This window comes from Zootoca vivipara, chromosome 3 (genome assembly GCF_965207765.1).
Source record: "Zootoca vivipara chromosome 3, rZooViv2.hap1.1, whole genome shotgun sequence".
Lineage (NCBI taxonomy): Eukaryota > Metazoa > Chordata > Lepidosauria > Squamata > Lacertidae > Zootoca > Zootoca vivipara.
In genome coordinates this window covers 67,464,011-67,484,893 of record NC_142586.1, presented here as the reverse complement: position 1 = coordinate 67,484,893, position 20,883 = coordinate 67,464,011, and the positions used below count along the sequence as shown (strand labels likewise).

General features: G+C 41.6%; 1 protein-coding gene across 6 annotated transcripts in view; it reads right to left on the bottom strand.

Moving 5' to 3' along the window:
- The window catches only part of MAP3K4 (mitogen-activated protein kinase kinase kinase 4), a 57,381-nt gene that overhangs the window by 18,058 nt on the left and 18,440 nt on the right, over positions 1–20,883 (bottom strand). For 4 of the 6 annotated variants that reach the window (XM_035108600.3, XM_035108603.3, XM_060272798.2 and 1 more), the window contains exons 2-15: positions 18,711–18,898; positions 14,972–16,353; positions 10,750–10,992; positions 8,534–8,680; positions 7,999–8,156; positions 7,403–7,519; positions 6,937–7,036; positions 6,752–6,835; positions 5,918–6,184; positions 4,744–4,893; positions 3,538–3,699; positions 2,396–2,529; positions 1,303–1,381; positions 1,006–1,084 (exon numbers count right to left, since the gene is read on the bottom strand). In XM_035108600.3, the coding sequence (XP_034964491.3) occupies positions 1,006–1,084; positions 1,303–1,381; positions 2,396–2,529; positions 3,538–3,699; positions 4,744–4,893; positions 5,918–6,184; positions 6,752–6,835; positions 6,937–7,036; positions 7,403–7,519; positions 7,999–8,156; positions 8,534–8,680; positions 10,750–10,992; positions 14,972–16,353; positions 18,711–18,898 (3,290 nt within the window). The remainder of the gene's footprint in view (positions 1–1,005; positions 1,085–1,302; positions 1,382–2,395; positions 2,530–3,537; positions 3,700–4,743; positions 4,894–5,917; positions 6,185–6,751; positions 6,836–6,936; positions 7,037–7,402; positions 7,520–7,998; positions 8,157–8,533; positions 8,681–10,749; positions 10,993–14,971; positions 16,354–18,710; positions 18,899–20,883) is intronic. The other 2 variants (XM_035108601.3, XM_035108604.3) reach the window with 1 other exon arrangement.

Here is a 20,883-nt window from a genome sequence, read left to right as displayed (position 1 = left end):
TGATTCCACTGTTGTACTATACCAGGCATAGGCAAATTCGCCCCCCCCCCCCGATGTTTTGGGGCTACAGCTCCCATCATCCCTTGCTAACAGGACCAGTGGTCAGGGATAATGGGAATTGTAGTCCCAAAACATCTGGAGAGCCGAGTTTGCCTATGCCTGTACTATACTCACTGGCGTCCTGTTCATTTCTGGGCCCAATCCAAAGTGCTGGTTTCTACTTTTAAAGTTAAGAGGTATAAGTGCCTGGACACCTAAAGGACCACCTATTGTTTATTTATTCTTTTTCTGCCTTTCTTCCTCTAATCAGCACATGTGCATTTCGGAAGCAGTCTCCCATCCACACACTGACCAGATCCAGGCCTGCTTAGCTTCAGCAAGGCCTCTTGTCCCTTCAGACCATGCCCTGGGACCACCATGCTCACTGAAATCATCTGGACAGGCCCTGCCAATTCCTGAGGCTCACTGGAAGGAACATGTGATGGGACTTAATTAGCTGCTGTGCTCATGCTTTGGAATGTTGTGCCTTGAGAAAAGTTATCTGGACACCTCACCTCCCTGATGTCATTCCAAGCCAAACTGAAAACCTGTCTGTTCTAGTAGGCCAAGATGAATTATCTTATGCTTCTTATATTTTACAGGGGTTTTAAAAACCACATTCTTTATTGTAGAGATGGGAAAACACTGGTCCTTTACAGGTTGTTTAGACTCCAACTCTCATCACCCCCAACCAGCATGACTAATGGTCAAAGATGATGGAAGCTGCAGTCTAATAACACCCTGAGAGTCACAGGTTCCCCATTCCTGGTGATTATTTTTTTTGCCATCAATTTGTGAAGACAGGAGGCTGACATACTGAGTTGGATGACTGGCTGATTCTTGTTTTTATTGTGACTCTTGTATTTTAGATTTACACATTCAATTTACTTACAACGACATGTTTCTACTTCTACAAACTACAGGTGTAAAGTTCCAGAGGAAGAGACTGTGTAGCTGCTGCCTTACCAAGGTACAAACCTGTAACAGGACTATGAGGCTTTCCAATTACATGGCCAATACATTCGTTCATCAACGCCTGTAAACTCTGGAAGATAGAAAATTAACATCATTGCAACAATAAATACCGTGTTTTTCTAATAAGTACCTGCAGTATCTTTAACAAATTGAAATGTATAACTTAGGAACATATATTATTCAAGAAGTATGAATAAAATGAACCACTAGCAAAACAGTCCTTATCTGGTCTCAAATGCAGCCAATAGTGTTTGTTAACTTAAAATGTGAGAGTGGTTAATGACATACCAAAAAGTCATCTTCAGGCAGAGCTGAAATAAAGGCTGGCTCAATGGCTTGAAGGAAATCAAAACCTTGTGTTGCCCACCTGTTGTGCAGAAAGGAGTTACTGGTTAACCAGGAGTACTTACATAAGCAGCTGTATTTATTTAGAGAAAAACAACCTCTGTTGCCATGCTACACAAAAACCTTGCCTTTCTAAACATTATGCAAATCTAAAACAATGCCTACTCAAGACTCTGTTCCCTGCAGCTATGTTTTTATGGCTATGCATGGGAAAGAATACTGTAATCCCAACACTCTTAGGTGGGCTTCAACATAGCACTAAGTGGGACATGTGTTTATGGAACGAGGTCCATTGGCACAACAGGACTTCCCCCTCCTCCATGTGCCTCCTAAACATATTTTGGGGGGTTTCCAAAACCCTCCAGAGCAGATTTAGGTGGCACGGGGTGGGGGGTGGGAGTGTCTACAGACTCCTGATCTAGACGGCGACCCTGTTTCCCCACAGACATTTAATATGTCCACAATGCAAAGTCTGGCCAAACTCTGCAGCATCTCAGTCGTAACAATTATCCTTTCCAATTAGTGACAACAAAGGAAATAATGAAATGTATGCCATGTAAGAAAAGGATGTACACCTGGTAAGGACAGCCAAAATGCTTGGGAACCCACAATTAACCGTAACCAAAATGCCATGACTTTCAGGTACCTAGCAAATTACAAGAAAATCCTTGGATGCTGAGTGCAGCTCTTGAGGCAGGCAATGTGCAGAGGATTTAAATTCTAAGTCACCCTGATTATTTACTATTGCATGCATTCCCCATACTGTAATTTTAAAAATCAAGTCTAATTAAACTGTGTAACAAACCTTAATTCTAGCCTTGTTTTCTAATCATGAGAGTCACGCTAATCTGAAAACTCTTACATGATTGGTGCCTTGGTTTATCTGAAATATCTTATTCTTGTACTCATGTGGTATTTAGCATTAATATAATCTTCAAAGTAATCAAGGCAGCAACATTGCTCTTTGTTTAAAATATTCAAGCTCCCATAAAACAGAAAGGAGGAAAATCAAAAATAGTTATTTCTCAATCATTACCTTGGTCTAGTACCTCGGCCACTCTCACACTTAGTAAGGACATAATTCATCCACTTCCTTGCAAAACTGATATACTGGTCTCCAATTTTCTGTCTGAATACCCCAGACATCAGACGGATGGCTTCTTTGTGGTACTGCAAGATATTAAAATCACCTGTCAAGGCTTTGAAATAAATATTGCCATTTTCAACTGCTACAACAGTGTTTCTTAAACTTCAAAATTCTGCATCTGGATTTGCAAATTCTCCAATAACCAAACTCAAAATTAATAATAGGTACAACATAAACACACTGTGGGTGGTATCCAACTGAGTAGTTCATTAACACAAGGAATTCTGGCTGTGCAATGGATGTTCCCCTCCTTCCCTTTGCGTTCCCCCATCTCCCCTAAATATTGTTGATGGAGAGAGGGGAGATCCACTGTGCAAATGGAAATCATTGTGCAAATGGAACTACTTTGTTAAGATACCACCCTGTGAAAAAGCAAGAGAATAGCATGGTATGTCTCTGTAACACCTTGCATACAAACCTGCCGATAACCAATGCAATACAAAACTGCAGTTATGCATAAATAAAAAGGCTGTTGAGTCAAAACTCCCTAGAGCCTTTCATACACAAGAAAGGGAAACGCAGTAGGGAACACTGCTATTTAGCAGCAGCCCTTGAAAAAGGAGAAGAGCTGCGATGGGTCTAATCTTGACCTAAGCAGATGGTCTTACTCTCCTTTCTTATGTGGTGTGCTTGCTACACAGCCTCCAATGTTTCATGACTTTCAAACAAAACAAGCATTCTTCTAATGGGAAATATATATTGTTTTTATTTTTCTGTGCGTTTTTGTTCTTTTGCATGAAATGTCAAGCGGAAGAGTGCTATTGCACTCATGTCTTGCTTGTGGACTTCTCATCTGGTTGGCCCCTGTAAGAACGGAACACTATGCTAGACGAGCCCTTAGGTCTGATTCTAAACATTCTGCTACCGGTACTATTAGCTACACAACGCTATTTCTCCGAAGTGAAAAGTGATTACCCAATCAAAAGGCTGCTTTAAAAAACATGACCCATTTAAAAATTCACTTCAAAGAAATAAAATTGTAGCCTTCCGCTTGGAAAAAAAAATAGGCAAAACATTTCTCTTGAACCAACCTCAAAACCAAAGTTGTAACACTGAATCATGGCTTCCCGATAATATTGCTGCAAGGTGGCAGATTCCGATTCATCAACCTCAGCATCAAATTCAGATGTGAACATGCGATCAACTCTGTCAATCGCACTGCTTATCTTATTGCAAAGCTGTAATGCATCACTCTGGAAAACAGGAAAAATATTTGCTGAAATCTGTGTGTATTTAATATTTGTATTCTGCTTTTCAAATAGCAAATGCTGAGCTCAAAGAGTCTCACAGAAATCACAATAGCATTTAAAAACAACAAACACTGCAGTCTCTATAATATCAAACACAACAGCATATAAAGCAAACAACAAATTTATCAAAACAATTAACTCATAGTTAATTGAGACTTCCTTATCGTGTAATACATGGTTCTACAGGAACTTTATGATAACCCTCAATGGCTACTTCTCGCTATATCATGGGGTACCTTAGGCTGCAATCCTATACCTATTTACCCGGCAGTAAGTCCCACTGAACTCAGTGGTTCTTGCTTCAGAGTAGACATATATAGGATTGCACTGTAAATGTGATTTTTATGCAAGAGCCAACTTCATCAAAAGTGTTATTAAGTTTCTTCAAGTGCATATACCCAACCACTATTTGTGTGCATGCAAGTTTCCACACCCAGTTTCCCACACACAGATTGCAATGGCCAGCTTCCATGAATTTGCTGGTTAACCCCTAGAAATCTGGAACACTGGACCAAACATTGATAAGTGACTTTTGTAACCACAGCAGTAATCCAGAAATTAATGGGCATGAATATCTTAGGTCCATTAATTTTAATGGATCTACTCTGAGTAGAAGTCAGGTGGATAAAACTGGTGATTTGTAAATAGTAAAGCCTTATAAGAGAAAGGTTTCCCCAAGCATTGCATTTTACTGTTTTCCTAAAGCACGATATAAAGTTTCTTATTTACTATTTAAATCTGTTTGGAAGCTATGCCTCATGCGTCAGTGCATAAACATACAACTTCCCAATTTGTACATACAATTCATTCAGCCTGCTGTATAAATGACTCTCAACTTACTTACACAAAACTGCAATGACAATCTTTTTCTGATCACTTGCATTTAAAAGTAGACCTTGGGCGCCTCTTTAGGGATTTTGTAATTATAAGTACGGTAACTGAGAATGCTTAACAATCCAGAGGAATATAAACCAGAAATATGTGTACCTTCAGCTGCTGCAAAGCTTTGGCAATGACTGGCTGGCTGGATGTTTGCTCCTGATGTAAAGAGATGAGCCCTTCAAGAAACTGTTGGACAGCTTTTCTCTGGTTCACAAGATGAACAGGCTGCATGACTACAAGGAGGAGGTTGTCAACCTAAGAATATGAGGTTAATTTATGGTGTTGCTGAGAACAGGTTCTCCACGCGAATTCAATTACAGCTATTCTGAAATTTAAAATACTTAACTCTGACATGTTTTAAATGGTACTATTTTCCTTCCCACAAAATTGCTAATTTTATGAAAAATGTCTCCAGTTGTACTTCTGGATTTTCCAAGGCTGCCTCTTCAACATTCAATGTGATCAATTTAGAGACCATTACATATTGATAAACATATTTTGGTGTATTGTCTGCCTCCCTCTATGCACCAGAGGCTGCTAGGGATGAGAGAAGCTCCAGTTGTATGTGCAGCTGTGGCACAAAACCTCCACACAGCAAGTTGGGGAATGAAGTCTATGCAGACGCACACTTCAGCAAATCAGTTGCTGAGCGGTGGGAGGAGGAGAGCTCCATGCACTTCTTGTTGCTAGAATGAAAACTTTATATGTTCACTATGTGCATTCGTTTCATACTTCTAAAGTGAAGAAAGCCGTTTGATATCTCCCATATGTCAACTGGTGCAAGAACTTATTAACATTATAACAATGTTCTACTACCATCATCTAGCTTCCAATTTTGTTTCTTATTTATTTTATAAAATTTATACAAGGCTTGATTGTAGAAGAAACCTCAAAGCGGTTTTACAAAAAGGTAGAATAATAAAAAGCGATCTACAGTTAGGTACTACAGCAAGCTGTTCAGAATAGAACCACTTTACTCAGCAAAGCACCGTGCACATTTGAAGTTCTGGATCGCAGCATCCAGTCTGATCTAAGGCTATATTGACAATTTATTCTACTCTCAATCCAATACACACTTTTTTGCAACATGAGGATCATATGAAAACTAAACCCCTATGAAGAATGCATAGGCCGAATTCTCAAGCACCTAAGGTCCTATCCTAGTAGAGTTTCCGATTTCCTTACATGTGAGAAAAGCAGAGCATTTCTTAAATGTTGGGAGTCCATAAAGAACTACCATTTACCAAATCGGAAGAATACTAATACAGAAATTACTTACCTGCATACTTCTCAATGTGTCAATTGTCTCCACCTGAGGGACAATTTTGACAGGCTGTCCTTCCCAAGTGCTCCAGCTGTCATCAGTGTCATCATCTTTGTCCCTGTACTTTGTCATAAGTAAAAATGGTTCGCTTGCAACCTCGTCAGAGTCTTTTGAACAGTCCTTCCCTGCAGCTGTATTAAGTAGCTGCAGGATGATAGATTTCTCTCCTGAAAGGTTATCTGGCACAAAAATCTGCAAGTTTTCAAGTCCAGGGATCTGTACCTGAGGAACAAACCAATAGGGTCCAAATTATTAACACCTAGAACCACCGAAAAATTTCACTCATTTTTCTCAGGGTGAAAGGATTTTCACAGATACTAAGTGACTTCCACCCCATACTTTATGCACCTTTTCCATGGCTATTTGCATTGCATCCCTCCCCACAACTACCACCTAGTGCTTCTGTATCTCAGTTGTCTCCCCATCATTGCATGATCTTAGCCAGTGGGGATCACAGGGAACAAGACTACAGAGAATTGACACTGAAGACATACCAAGTGGTGTTGCTCTCGCCCCAGGGTGTAGTGACAACGCATTACTAGGCACCACTCTGTCTTCCCATGTTTCATTACCCATCATCACAGCACACAGTGAGAAATTCTTAAGTGTATCTTATCCTTCCCTTCATCATATGATCCAAGTGCAGGTTATAATTCAGCAAAGTATGCCCCCACGAACTGGTCCGTTGGTAGCTAGAAATGTCTAACCTTGGTAGGTAGACATGCACAAGATCTACACGCCACACACTGGAGAGCATAATAGGGCCTTTAAGCCCCAGGTTGATTTTACCTTCATGTACTGTTGTGCTTTCAGGGCACTGAGGAAGTCCCGCACAGAGGCAGACAATGTGAACTCTGCTGCTATTTCAAGGTCCTAAGAATAAAATGACAGGTGTTTATCAAAGTGCACTGTTGAGAAGCCTATCAATGCAGCTGAATTTGGACACACTATGTAAAACCACATTTTATTTTTACCTTTCTTAATCTCTTGGCAAAGCCAAGAGCTTTGGATGCTCTCTCTCTGGCTTCATGGAACAGCTCTTTCAGTGCCCGGCTGGTCTCTATCACAGACCTCCTACAAATAATTTAACAGAATGCAGTTATTTCAACACATTGTCACACATGCATTCAAATGTGCTGAAGAAGAACACATAAAAAAAGACTAATCAAGAAGTCAGAAGGCAAATATGTACAAACAAGAAGCTAAAAATGAATCTGGTATTGAGAAGATGACACATCCTACACAAAAAGACAAAGTGTACAGTTTAAGGAAACAAGGCACAGAAATTATTTTCAGGCCCTTAACTGCAATCATTATTAGGCTGAGCATACACAAACACTGGGTTTCTGCTGCAATTTTAAAAGAAATTCATGCTGCTTCTTTCATGCATATAAAGACATCCATAACATTATAGTGTGTCTTATGTAGGTCTGGGAGTACCTGATTTCATCTGAAGCTGCACTGTCATCAGCATTAGCCCAAAACTCATCACAGCTCTCTTGTAAGCCAGAGTCTAAAAAGATCCCTGTAGATTTAAGCAGCACTCCTGCAATGTCACTGAAACAAAATCAAAAACAATTGTCACTCCCACAGACACAGCAGAAAGAGGCTTGTGCATCAAAACTTCCAAAGCACTCCAGGATTAGAATGCCATTGATATGAAAGTATTAAATAAAGTTTATGTAAAATAAATGAAATGAAATGTTCCCCAGTCAGATGCAGTTTGGGGGGGGGAAGTAATTAATTTTAAAATTGTTCAGATACACACTGCTTAATACAACTTTTACTAGCTTTTTAATAAGATCGACTTTACTTTTTGACGAAACAATAGAATTGGGAGACATGACAACAAGCTGCTTAAGGGAGCTGTAATCTTAGCAGATCCTTTTTTAAATAAACCTTAGAACTTTCTATCATGTACAGTAATATTTTTAAATGGCAGTAGACTTCCAATTAATAAAACTTTTTTTAAAAATTCCCTGTTAATAAATTTTGAGCAAAATGGACATGAGAATTACAATAATAATAAGTTCTACCAGAACAATTTTCCAGCTTGAGCTTCACCTCCTCGTATATAAGGAGTGATTTCTTTGGTGAAATTCCATTCTTCCTCCAGGAGATTTTTTAAACTATGAGATGCTTGAGGTAACTGCTGTAGCATTTGGATCCAGCTTCGCATATAATCAAAATAAACCTTGAAAAAGGAAGAACAGCAATTTAGGTTATTGTTCCACAATCACTGCACAATGGAGAAAGAGCCCACCTGTAATGTGATGGTGGCTTTGTGAAATAGAATATCGTCAGAATGTATTGGGGAGTAGGTGAGATGCCAAGGGAGATATGTAAAAAGCAGCACCTCATCTCTGTTTTTGTTTCTAAAGAGCAAAGCTCAGGACCATCCAAAACAGGACCCCTGATTACATTGCACAGCATAGTTAAAACAGAAACACAATTCCTGCACAACTAGAGAAGCTAATGAAAATAAACTGACAATGGTGAGACAATTAAGAATCCGATAGAGAAACCTACAGAAGTGACCCACTAAAAAAAATAATAGGATTGCTTGCTTACCATTAACATCTTATGCAGGTCTTCCTCAAAAGAGTCGATGTTGCAGTTGTTCTTCTGTAAGTCATCTAACACCTCACGTAACATAAACTGATAATATTGCTTCATAAGCAGACCCCCTTTCAGGACCTCTTTACACTCTCTCACTAGCTGCAAGGGAACAGTCCATAAAGAGCAATAAATCATTCAGACGCTTAGAGTTTCTCTTGAGATTTTAATTATAGATTTAATTTAGAGGTTTTAATAGATCATGTGGCCCTCTCTGCACAACATAAAACAGCCAAGCAACACAAGAGCTACAACAGTAGAGTGGGTGGTATTTCAGAGGTGAATTCTACAGACCATTAACTCTGCTAAGCGTTTTACAAACCTTTCTTCATTTATTATCACAATGAGCCTGTAACTTGGGGCCACTTTTTACTCAAAGAAAGGCCTCAAATGGTAATGACCAGTGATGGTATCTGAACCCAGATCTCCACAGGTCAAATCCCACACACCATTATAAAAAGTTTGCTTTATATCATTTCACAAAACCTTTTTATTTTAATTAAAAAACCCCTAAAAGCCTGCCCTCATATTTTCACGTTTGCCTGCTACAATGCTAGAATTGTGGGGAAGGGAGGGGGTGTGATAAACCTTTTACAGTATACTGTAACCCAAGCCCCTGCAACAGAGTAGGGAGTTAAAACCCATTAAATAAATATGCTATGTATTTACCCAAGCTAAGGAATAAGTCAATTTAGTTGGCAAAGAAGCAGAGACAGAACCATATTTGCCCTCCACAGAATCCTCAGTAATTGTCCTCATTCTTACAAGAAAAAGAAATATCAGATTACTGTGCTTCCCTCTGAATTGTTCATCACTTTATCAAGAAATGTATATCCTGCTTCTTACCATGTGTCTCAAAGCAGCTTACAAAAAATTGTAGGCTTTTGGAGGATAAGAGGTATAAGATCTTACCGTAACTTTTGGTAAAGCAATTAGCAGAGAATTATTTGCAAAATGTTAGAATGGTACACAGAATATTGACCTTCGTTATCTTTTAAGTATATTTTCATGCTACTGAAAAATATTACCACCAATCTAAATACAGTGGTGCCTCGCTAGACGAAATTAATTCGTTCCAGGACTCAATTCGTCCTACGAAAATTTCGTCTTGCGAGGCACTGTTTCCCATAGGAACGCATTAAAAGTCAATTAATGCGTTCATATGGGCTCCGGGGGCCTGGCAGCGGCAGCGGTTTTTACTCTTTTGGCTCGGGGAAGGCAGGCAGGCGCTTGTTCTCTTGCCTGCCTGCCGTCCCCGAGCCAAGAGAGGTGTGTGCCACCGCCTCGCCCGACAGAGCCGGCATTTGACAGGGCTTCCGAACCCCCGTCAGATGCGGGCTCTGTTGGGGGGGGGGAGGAACGAAGGAAGAGAAAGCAGCCCTTTCTCTTCCTTCCTTCCTCTCCCCCTGCCGCCAGCTTTCCCAACACCCCATCCGACACAGCGGGATCGGAGGAGAAGCCTCCTCCGATCTGCGCTGTGTCGGACGGGCTGAGGTGAAAGCGGGGCTTTCGGCAGCCAGCGAAAACATCTCCGCACCGGCGCGCTTTCGCCCCATCACCCAGAGCCAAAGCGTGCCGGTGCAGGGACGTTTTCGCAGGCTGCCTTCCCCAATTCAAGGGGAAGACAGCTGGCAAAACACCCCCCACATCGGCGTGCTTTCGCCCCATCACCCAGAGCCAAAGCGCGCCGGTGCGGGGGGGTGTTTCATTGGCTGCCTTCCCCTTGAATTGGGGAAGGCAGCCAGCGAAAACGCCTGACAGATCCGTGATTTCCTCCCTCCCTCCCGCCCAACAGATCCGGGATTTCCTCCCTCTCCCCGCCCGACAGAAGTGCGGCGATGTGGGGGTGTTTTGCCGCCTGCCTTCCCCAGGCCAAGGGGAAGGCAGGCGGCAAAAAGCCCTGGCAATTTTTCGCTGCACGCGGGACTTTGCAGTCGGAGGTTTGTTTTTCTATGGCCACACTTCGCAAGACGAAGCGGCGGCCATAGAAAAACTCGTCGTCTTGCGAGGCAACCTCCGATTGCAAAATCCATTCGTCTAGCGAAAAATTAGTCTTACAGGGCATTCGTTAAGCGAGGCACCACTGTACATACTACGCATCCCTTCTGTGCAACAATATAAGACTTATTGCTAAGGATTGGAGAGGGAATGGGGGTTAATAACACACAAACCTGTTTAATACTCAAGAGAGATGGCTCCCCAGCAGGCCGCTGTTCCAACCTTAATTTGAGGCATTCATGGATAACATTGAGAAGGACTCGGCAAAGAACTAGGAATGCAGGCTCAAAAGATGGCAAATCCATAGACTTCAGCTCTTCCCGTGACACAGTGCTGCACTTTTGATCTGAAGAAGGCGGAGAATTTGACAACTGCACGTAATCTGAACATAAAATGGGATCTGGGTACTCTGAAAACTAACAAAAAAATAGATACTATGTAACAAACAACCTGGAACGCTTTCTCCCCCCCCCCTCCAGTTAAATAACTTATCAGATGTAAACCCACCACCAAACATTGACCAAAACAACAAGAACAACAATCTTGTTCAATCAAAGTATCAGGCTTTCCTTTCAGACCTGTAGAAATATAGTAGTAGATGCTGGTCACAAGCCAGGAGAGATCACACAATTAACTTTGCACGCCCAGAAGGGCGCTTGAGCTTTCTCAAATCAGCATCATGCCATGCTGCATAGCAAGCCCATTTTTAAGTGAGTGGATTTCAAAAGAAGTTTGTGATGCAGCACAAGAATTGATATTCAAAGCAAAATATATCTGAAGTTCCATGAGGGGCACCTCTAAAAAATCTGCATGGGTGGGTTGGGATATTTTGTGATAGTTCGGCTTTACTATGCCATGCAGTAAACATTAAAATGAACATCATAATTCCAATCTGCAAACGAACCTACTGTTAAAACAATGTCTAAAACACTTATGTTAAGTGATTGTACAGCACTACATGCAATATAAAACGTTAATAGGCTAAACAAATTGCTACCTACATCAATGTGTTAAAAAGCCATTTGCAACGAGTTTGTCCTTCAGCTACTAACTGTAAATTTAAATGTTCATTTATAAAAATGAGGTGCATTTTATAAAATTGCTCCTCCTTGGATTTTAAGGAAAGGGAAACCCCTGTGAATGTATACATTTCCACTGATATCAGCATTTTAAGTGCTTATTACTAAATGAGTTCATCCAAATAAAAAAAATGTATAGCTGAGGAAGAGATAGGATGCAAAGAATGATTGAATGCACCTCTGAGTGTGACTGGTATTAAAAGTTTGTGTTCATAGCACCAGTATTATTATTATTATTATTATTACTACTACCGGTACTACTACTATTACTACTACTACTACTACATTACTGCCGTACCATGGCTCCCAAACGCCTTGGGAGTCTAACGTTCCAGCTCCCGAACGATCGAAAAACCGGGAGGGACTGTTCTGGTTTTCGAACGTTCTTTTGGAAGCCGAACATCTGACAGGGCTTCCAATTGGCTGCAGGAGCTTCCTGCAGCCAATCAGAAGCCGCACTTTGGTTTTTGAACGTTTCGGAAGCAACAGCTCATGTAATGAATAAATGCTCATGTAACTAAACATTCACAGTCATAGAACTGAAATAGCAGGATGCTCAAAGTCCTTTTTTACTTTGCACATCATATTCCATATTATGACATATGAAATTATCATACTTAAGTAGTAAATAATTTGATCAGCATCTCTCTGGAATCAGAAATTTATAATTTTAAATAGACACAGTAAGCTAGTTACATGTAATTATACTAGCCCAAAAAGTTAAACGTATTAAAGCTGCATTCCTGTATACACTTACCTGGGAAGATGTCCCACTGAACTCAATGGGGCTGACTTCTGAGTAGGCATGTATGGGATTGTACTGTAAGTGTCTTAGTTTTCATAAATGCAACATCCAATTTGCTTTTCTTTATACTACCCCCGCCCCACATTTCTGACATTTTGTGCATTTGTTATTAGATGACTGCTTCTCATTTTAGCATTATTTCAGAAAACGAAATATTTCAGGAATGAACATGCTAAGAAATACACCATTGCCAAAATGTGAACTTCATCCTTCTATATACTAATATAGATTATTAATTTCTGCAAAGCAAAAAACAGTGCGAAAAGTCTACATCCAGTATCTTCTAGAGCAGGGGTTGGTAACCTGTGGCTACCCATATACCACTGGATTGCAACTCTCATCATCCCTGACAATTGACTATGATGGCTGGGATTGAAGGGAGTCCAACATCATCTTCTGGACAGCCATAGGTTAGCTGCCTTGTTCTAAAGAAAGATGTCTCCACAAGAAAACTTACCTGGAGTAGACTTCACTATTAAACAGCCCTTTAAAAGGGCTGGTTGTTAAAATATAATATTATTATTATTAATAATAATAATAATAATAATAATAATAATAATATTCCAATCCTAAACTCAGGAGTTAATTTGGAAAATGGAACCAGTCAATGCCTCAATTCTTTTTTACACCTCACTGTTCACCATCAAATTAGACGGTGAGACCTTGTTAGATAGGTTTCTTAACATCCCATGTGGTTTCATTTAATAAGACTTAGGATTCTTTATAAAACAGCTGAAAGGTATGAACTCTATATACAATTATAATGCCATCGCTGGGTAGTTAACACAACAGCGATGCTCATCTCTCCACATTCACATTTTAAAAATCTGTATTGCAGAAGAGCAGATTAGATAACGGGAAAAACTTTCTAGCAGCGATCATTTTGTTCATGGAAAAAACTGCACAGAAAAGTAGCAGAACCTTCCTTGGACAATTTGAGAAAGTAGCTATGGTAGATAATTAGGATTAGCAAATCCATTCTCAAGGCAAGGGTCATCTTGATGTGCCTTCTAATTTTATTCTAGACTGTGGTTATTCAAATTAAAAACACAATTTGATATACAAAGCACAATAAGGCATCATACCCACATGTATATTTTCAATTCAATACCCATACAAGGCTTACAGTATAAATTAATATGCTCAAACTCATATATTATAATAAAAGAACATCCAGTATCTTTAAATCACTTTATCTTCTTCAGAACACACATTTGTCCTTGAGCAACCCCCCTCCAAACGCCATGATGAACACAGACATTCTGGTGTAATTTGAATGATACTTCAGTAGCCATGGAAGAGATTAAAAGAATGGAAGAGTAATGTGGAAGTGATTGAATGGGTTGCCACTCATACTTCATTTGTTGGCACAACACAAAACCGAGAAACTGCTATGGGCACCCACAGGCATACCATAAATCTCCCCTTCCTAACAATAATGCATGCACCCAATAATGTCCTGCACACCACAGTTACCTTGAAAAGGGTCTTTTATTAGCTAAAGAAGGCTCATTTCAGTGGGGGGAGGGGGAGTGACCCTGCAGGCACAAAGGAAGATCTCAGAGCATGAGGATCTCCATGGGTGTCATGATGTTAATCCATGAAAAGGTGTTGAGACTAAAACCAGGGCAAGCCAAATTCAATTCTCCACTCAGGCATGAAAATCATGGCTTGGTCACATTGGGCTGGTCACTGTATCTCAGCCCAACCCACCTCAAAGAAACATTGAGGATGAATTTAGATGGGTAGGGGAACAACTACACACAACGCCCCGAGCTCCTTGGGCAAAGGGCAGAATATAAATCTAATAAAAAAGGAAATAAGTTATTTAAGTTTCATTTCCATGCCAATCCGTATTGTAAAATTCAGAACTGAACAGATTCCAAGCATGTACTGTACTACATTTCGCTTCAGCTCCAGCAAGGACTCCCATGAGAGCTTTAGTTTCCCACACTTCACAAATACAGGAAAGCTTTCGATTTCATTTCTGTGGGGCTGGACCCCTAACTCTGCCATATATTAACCAGTACACAAAGCATCACGCTTTGAAAGTCTAGCCTTCATTTCTAGACTCTGCCCATGACTTTATGGGCAGTAACAACTATGATCCAAACAAGAAGGGAGGGAAGGCAACTGGACTGACGATTCACAGATGGGAGAGCCGAGAAGAGAAACCTTCCTCAGGCCTCTGCTCTTTAACAAAGCAGCTTCAAGGAGAGATTTCAGGGCTCAGCACCTCACACAGCCAACATGGAGCCAGGGCACATGCGTACTTCCAAGGCCAGCATGACCAACATGGGAGTTCCACATTGTGTTTTTATATACAATACTTCTCCATTAACACATTAAGATGACTCATTAGCAAGGCACTGCATATCGCAAAACAACTATGTGCGTATTATACAGAAGAATAGTTTCCGAAGAGAAAATTGAAACAAAGGAACAGTTTCTTGAAAATCTTTTACCAGTGTGAACAACCGATTCCCACCCCCTGTTCCTCCCAGAACCTACCTCCAACTGCTGATCGCTCTTTATCAATGCCATTCGGGCCCTTTGCAAGGAGCCGTGCATTAACTTGTGCAGTCTTAAAATGAGCTTTCGCAACCCCATTTGTTTCAGTGCTTTATCTACAAACGGTCTATAAATAGAGGTCAAACAGTGTCTGCTGCACCCCGTCTCACCGCTGCACTCCGTAACAGCCCAGCAGGTTGAGTCGTCCTCAGATTCAAGCCTGTCAAGCTTTCTCGACAAATGGTCCTGTGCCTGAAAGTCAAAATTTGGCTTATTGGCAAAATTATTCTGGATGGCTTGTCTGAGTTCCTCCACACTCTCCTGAGAGATTTGTTCTTCATCTTCACTTTCTTCTGTGCACGCCCCCGAGGTTTCCCTATCGTCCTCCTCCTCCTCATCCTCATCCTCTGGATCGCTGTCCCTGAATGGACGAGGAGAAGGGATTTCAAACACTGGCCAGCCAATGTCAGAGAGATCCTTGATGCCCAAAACAGTTCCCATAATCCTCAGTTTCTGGTTTAAGTCTTTTGTAATGTTCAACCAGAGACAGAGTGCCTGCACCCTGTCCTGAAAATCCCTCGCAGCATACTTTTCGTAGTCACTTTGAAGGGCCTTCAGAGATGGATAAAGTGCTTCTACGTATTCTAGCAGCTCCATTATCCGCTTTACCTGTTCAAATGAGACCCGCTGGCGATAGAGATGCTCATGGTAGCTAGAGTAGCCCATAGCATTAGCTCCATGAGCTGCTTTACACTGTCCTCCTGATGTACCATTAAGACTAGCGCCACTTCCTAGACAGGAGAGGTTCCCATAGTTCACTTTGAAAGTAAGGATTTCAACAATAATATCTGGGATGGCTTGGCGGGCTGTGTACAGAAAGAAGTCTTGGTCGTTAATAGTCCGCCCCGCATGCCAAGCTTGCAGTTCAAGCCAAATTAGTTCATTGGATCGGTTTAACTCAACAGCGGAAGTGCTCTCCTGCCCTTTCTGCTCTTTGTCCTTTTTCTTGGAAACTGAGGTAAGCTTTAACAAAAGCCGCAGGGTTTCAAAGAACTTTAAGCGGTCCGCTGGGTAATCAGTACGAGAAGTCTGGCGTGTAGTTTTGGCTATAGGCACAGGTACAGATACGAGAGGCTTCGCATTGCTGCAGCCAAGGCTGAGGTAAGGCTTATTGAGATCAACATCTGGAATTGACTTTTTTGGCAAGGACCCACCAACCGTGTCCAACATGAATGAGCACTGTACATTTTTCTTGTGATCCCTCTCAGTTGTCCTCAGGGTGGCTCGGATCTTTTTCCCCTGCTTATAGCTCTGCTCTTCAGTGTTCTCAGTGGTTTTGGCGTTCTCTTTGTTGGACAGCTGGCTTGGCGAGCTCATCTTCTCTGAAAATTAGGAGATAAAAATTGTTTGCACCAGAAGTAATAAGTTCACTTTTTTAAAACACACATGCCCTGTTTTTCTTTACCCCATTTGTATAATATTCCAGTTCTGTGAAGTGCTAAACACACATGACACATAGTCTCAAAACTTCATATTCGGATCATATTCATTGGGCACCCTTACAATTATTTAAACAGTTCAGAACTCAATGTAGCACAAGTGGTTTTAAAATATTGTACCCCGTATGTTTTCAAGTTCATTGTCATAAGCAATGTATTAAATCAGTGGCTATCCAACAACAGCCAGAGGTAAAGTGGCAGAATGTTATTTGTGGCTACAGGTATGGCAACAGCACAGTCACATCCCATGTAATTAAACAGAGCACACTGGTGCCTCAGGGGCTGCATTAAGAAGTTCTCACGGGCTGCATTTGCTAAACTCTGATTTATTAAGTTCCAGTTACCATACAACCACTTCTTCTACTTCCCATACAGCTTCGACAGCTAAAGATATGGAGAAAACTCTTGTTGTGATTGTCAAGGTGCTTCATCTAGGTATCACAAATTATTTCTGGGGTTTCTTTGTTCCGAGGGCTCTTTCTAGGGCAGGCATAGGCAACCTTGGCTCTCCAGATGTTTTGGAACTACAACTCCTATGATCCCTAGCTAACAGGGCCAGTGGTCAGGGATCATGTGAGTTGTAGTTCCAAAACATCTGGAGAGCCAAGGTTGCCTATGCCTGTTCTAGGGGCTCAATTTAAACCACAACCTACCATAAGAACTCAAACATTCATATTTTCCTGAACAGTCATGACAGATTTAATAGTAATAACTGACAACCACAGAAAAAAATTCTGGAGCACATTTCACTCCCTGAAATAAAGGCAATGCTGAGTCACTTTGCAACTAAAGGCAGACATAATGATACAGTGGAGCTTTTAAAGTAATAGGTTTAGCTCTGAAACCATCCTAATGGAAACATTCTGTTGTACTAATTGTAATTATGAGAATTGACTTCTCATTATAATTATCTCTTTTGCTGCACATGGCAGCTAGAATGAGTGACTAAGGAGCAATTCGGAGAGCACAAGTCTAATGGAAGGGAGAAGAAGGATTTTTGCTCTCTCCCCCCCCCACAATTAGGTCTTATTAACCCATCCAACCCTACCCTAACAAGTTTCAAAAAAGAAAATGTTGCATAGAGAATGAGAGTTGTTTTTAGCAACCATTTTTGCACACTTATGCAATAGGGGGTATAATTGTAATAGATCCATTGCCCTCTCACAGAAACTACCAGGCTGTGAGGGTTGGAGAAAACTTCTGTAGCAGTTTGTTCCATCTTTGAGTTCTATACTACTGGTATAGGTTAAAAAAAGAAGAAGGTAAAGGTATAATGCTCTCGGGGGCAGATGGAGGTTTCAATGCAGTGTATGTTCCCATCGCCACCACTTTTCTTCTACTTTCCAGCATAATGAATCTTCTGTACTTCAGGCATTGCTGGGGAAACTTCTGTGCTGCTCTTGCCATGAATCACAAATTACATACTATACATGTTGTACCTGAACCACTAACCGCTTTAACAGAGGGTGGTGAACTCTCTCTTCCTGTTACACGAAATAAAAAGGAACTAAGTGATATATGTTCAACCTAGTTGGAGAGCAGGTTTAGCACAGTGGCTAAGAGAATGAGCTACAAATCAGAAGTCCTATTATGAGCTTGCTTGTTAGTCGTAGAGAAACACTCTTTTCCGCCTCGGATCCCATTCATCTATATGGGGGGATATATATATATATATATATATATATATATATATATATATATGGAGTATTCTAAATATTCTGCAGCACTTTATAAATGTTAACAATTAGTATGATGACAATGAAACAGCAGCATAAACTAAATGGACTTCCTATATTCACAGAATGCAGCTATTTTACAAGAAAAACACTAACTGGCATGCTGTACTGTTTGTGAGCTACATTAGTATGAGCAGTAATGCGAGATTTGGGCAGAATCGTTAATATAATCAGCACCTGCATCATTGCTACAGAACTCTGTAGAAAAATATCTCATCCTCAGGATATATCCACAGGATATACAGGTGACTATATTCAAGGCTACTCTCTTAGCCACTATCAGTTATTAATAGGGGAGGAGTCATAGCATAGTAGTTGGCAATCCATGTTTTCCCCAGTTAAATCCTTCTGGAAGGAGGTGATGGGGAAAGGTTTCTATGCCCAGACAGCACTGGAGAGGCACTGCCAGTCAGAGTAGACAATATTGGGCTAGATTGGTCAACTTTGAGCCCTCTAGCTGTTTTGGGCTACGAGTTCTATCATTTCCAGCGTCCACACACATACCTCTTAAAAAGCGGCCGCTAGGTCTCCCAACGCTATTTTTCAGATGCTTCGTTGACGAGCGCTTATTCTGCCGTGGTGTGCTAGGAGGAGAGGTTCCATAGGAAGTTTCAGTATTTTCTTCATCAGACAAGTCCTCAGGATCAGATTCGGAGATCCTGCCAGAGACATCTTCAGACTTACTGTCTTGCCTAAGTAGCAAAAGGAATTAAGATATAGAGGTCAGTTTAGAAAAGGCAACCCATTAGTGTGTCTCCACCCTATCCTTGTGAACTTTCTGTACACTTGCCACTCCCATGTGACATACAGCAACTCTCCCAACAATGCAGTTCCCCACCCCCACCCCAGCTTTTCTGTCTGAAGTTGGAAAAGGCAAAAAAAAAAAAATGAAATGAAATGAAAATCCTCCACCACTTACCAACAAAAAGCTACAAGTGGTAATATTCCTAGAATAGCATGGTAAGGTACCTTATACACTCTTGTGCCCATGAAATAATAAAGGTCACAGGTTTCTTTCTGTAGCACAAGACAAACAGAAAAGGATTAGAATTGCATTACATGCCTAGGAATGAAGGTAAGCACCTCTCTGCATGTGAATGTCATGTGCTGCCAAATCATTCATGGGACACCAATTTCCATGCACATACACACTCACATGCCCCTTGCTTGGCTGGCAGGGTAACAGATACTCCATTATGGAAGTATCTAGTCTCACACGCCAGATATTTTGAGGGTCAGAAGCTACCCCATCTGATTAGCTAATGCAGTGTTTCCCAACCGGGGGCCACATGGCCTCCTGGGGGCCCCCAGGATATTCCAAGGGGGCCCCAGGTGAAAACCAAGTAGGCTAGGGGGCCACAGAAGGAAGTGAGAAGTGAATTTTAAAAATGATTTTTTAAAAATCCTGATGGCTGGCTATCTGCTTGGCCAACTGCAAGTGGGTAAGGGGGTGTCCCACCAGGGACCAACACTCCTTTTTGCCATGTGTGTTTTCTTCTGGTGGGAGATGGTGATCGCTGAGGCTCCCGTTTTGACCTGTAGAGCCCGCGATCCAGAACCTTCATGTGACCTGGGGTGGGGCTGAGTGAGCCAGACCTCTTGTTGCTGCCGCCAGTGCTCGGCATGGTGGCAGCCTGGGGCTGACTTCACAAGGCGGGTGCAATTCACCCCAGCACCTAGCAGATCAGGGTCTTCGGATGTTGCAGAGTTGGTGCAGGGCCCGTCTGCATCGTCGGCCTGGCTCTGCAAGGCGCAGGATGAAATCTACCCCAGTGCCTAGCTGAGCAGGGTCGTCTGATGCTGCTGACTGTCTACTCTGAGTTCAGTGGTCTTTACTCCCAGGTAAGGGGGGGGGCGCTATAGTATTTTATATAGGCAGCCAGGGCTCCCCTGGATGACCAATATTTTTGCACCAGGTCAGTGAGGACCACTTGCTTTTAAAAATTCTCCCACATATACAGAACTCCCTGTGCACCTTTTGGACTGTATCTATAGGTTTTCCCCTCTGTCTCAAATAACTGGAGTCAATTAAGTGATTACTTCTTATAATACATGGAAGATGGATCTCCCTTGGGAGGATCTGGACTCTCCTTCCTTGGAGGTTTCAAAGCAGAGGTTGGATGGCCATCTGTCATGGATGAGTTTAGCTGAGTTTCCTACGTTGCAGGGGGCTGCAGTAGAAATATGACCCTTGGGGTCCCTTTTCAGATCTAAGATTCTATGTTTTCTGCTTCAACAGTATTTCATTATGTTCCTATCATTCTACGCAATTGTATTTTGTATAAATTATAATAATTATAAATAAAAGATGTTCTATTTACAAACATAACATTTAAATAACTACCTTTCTACCGGTAGGAGGGGGGCCTGGGCATAGCCAGGGCTTTTGTTAGGGGGGGGCAGAACCTCATATTTGTATTGACTTTTACTTATTTGGGGAGCAGCTGCCCACTGGCCCCCCCCCCCCGGCTAAGTCCGGGGCAGGGGCACAGGAACGAAACACGGTGGGAAGGGGACCACGGTCAGAAATAGGTTGGAAAAACACTGAGCTAATGAGATAGAACTGCTACTATGGAGAACAGCCACCCAGAGCCAGAACACTCACCTTCCATGCAGGAAGTCATAGTCCCTACTCCCTGCAACATATGGAAGCAGGCTTGGAAGAAATGTCTGCCTG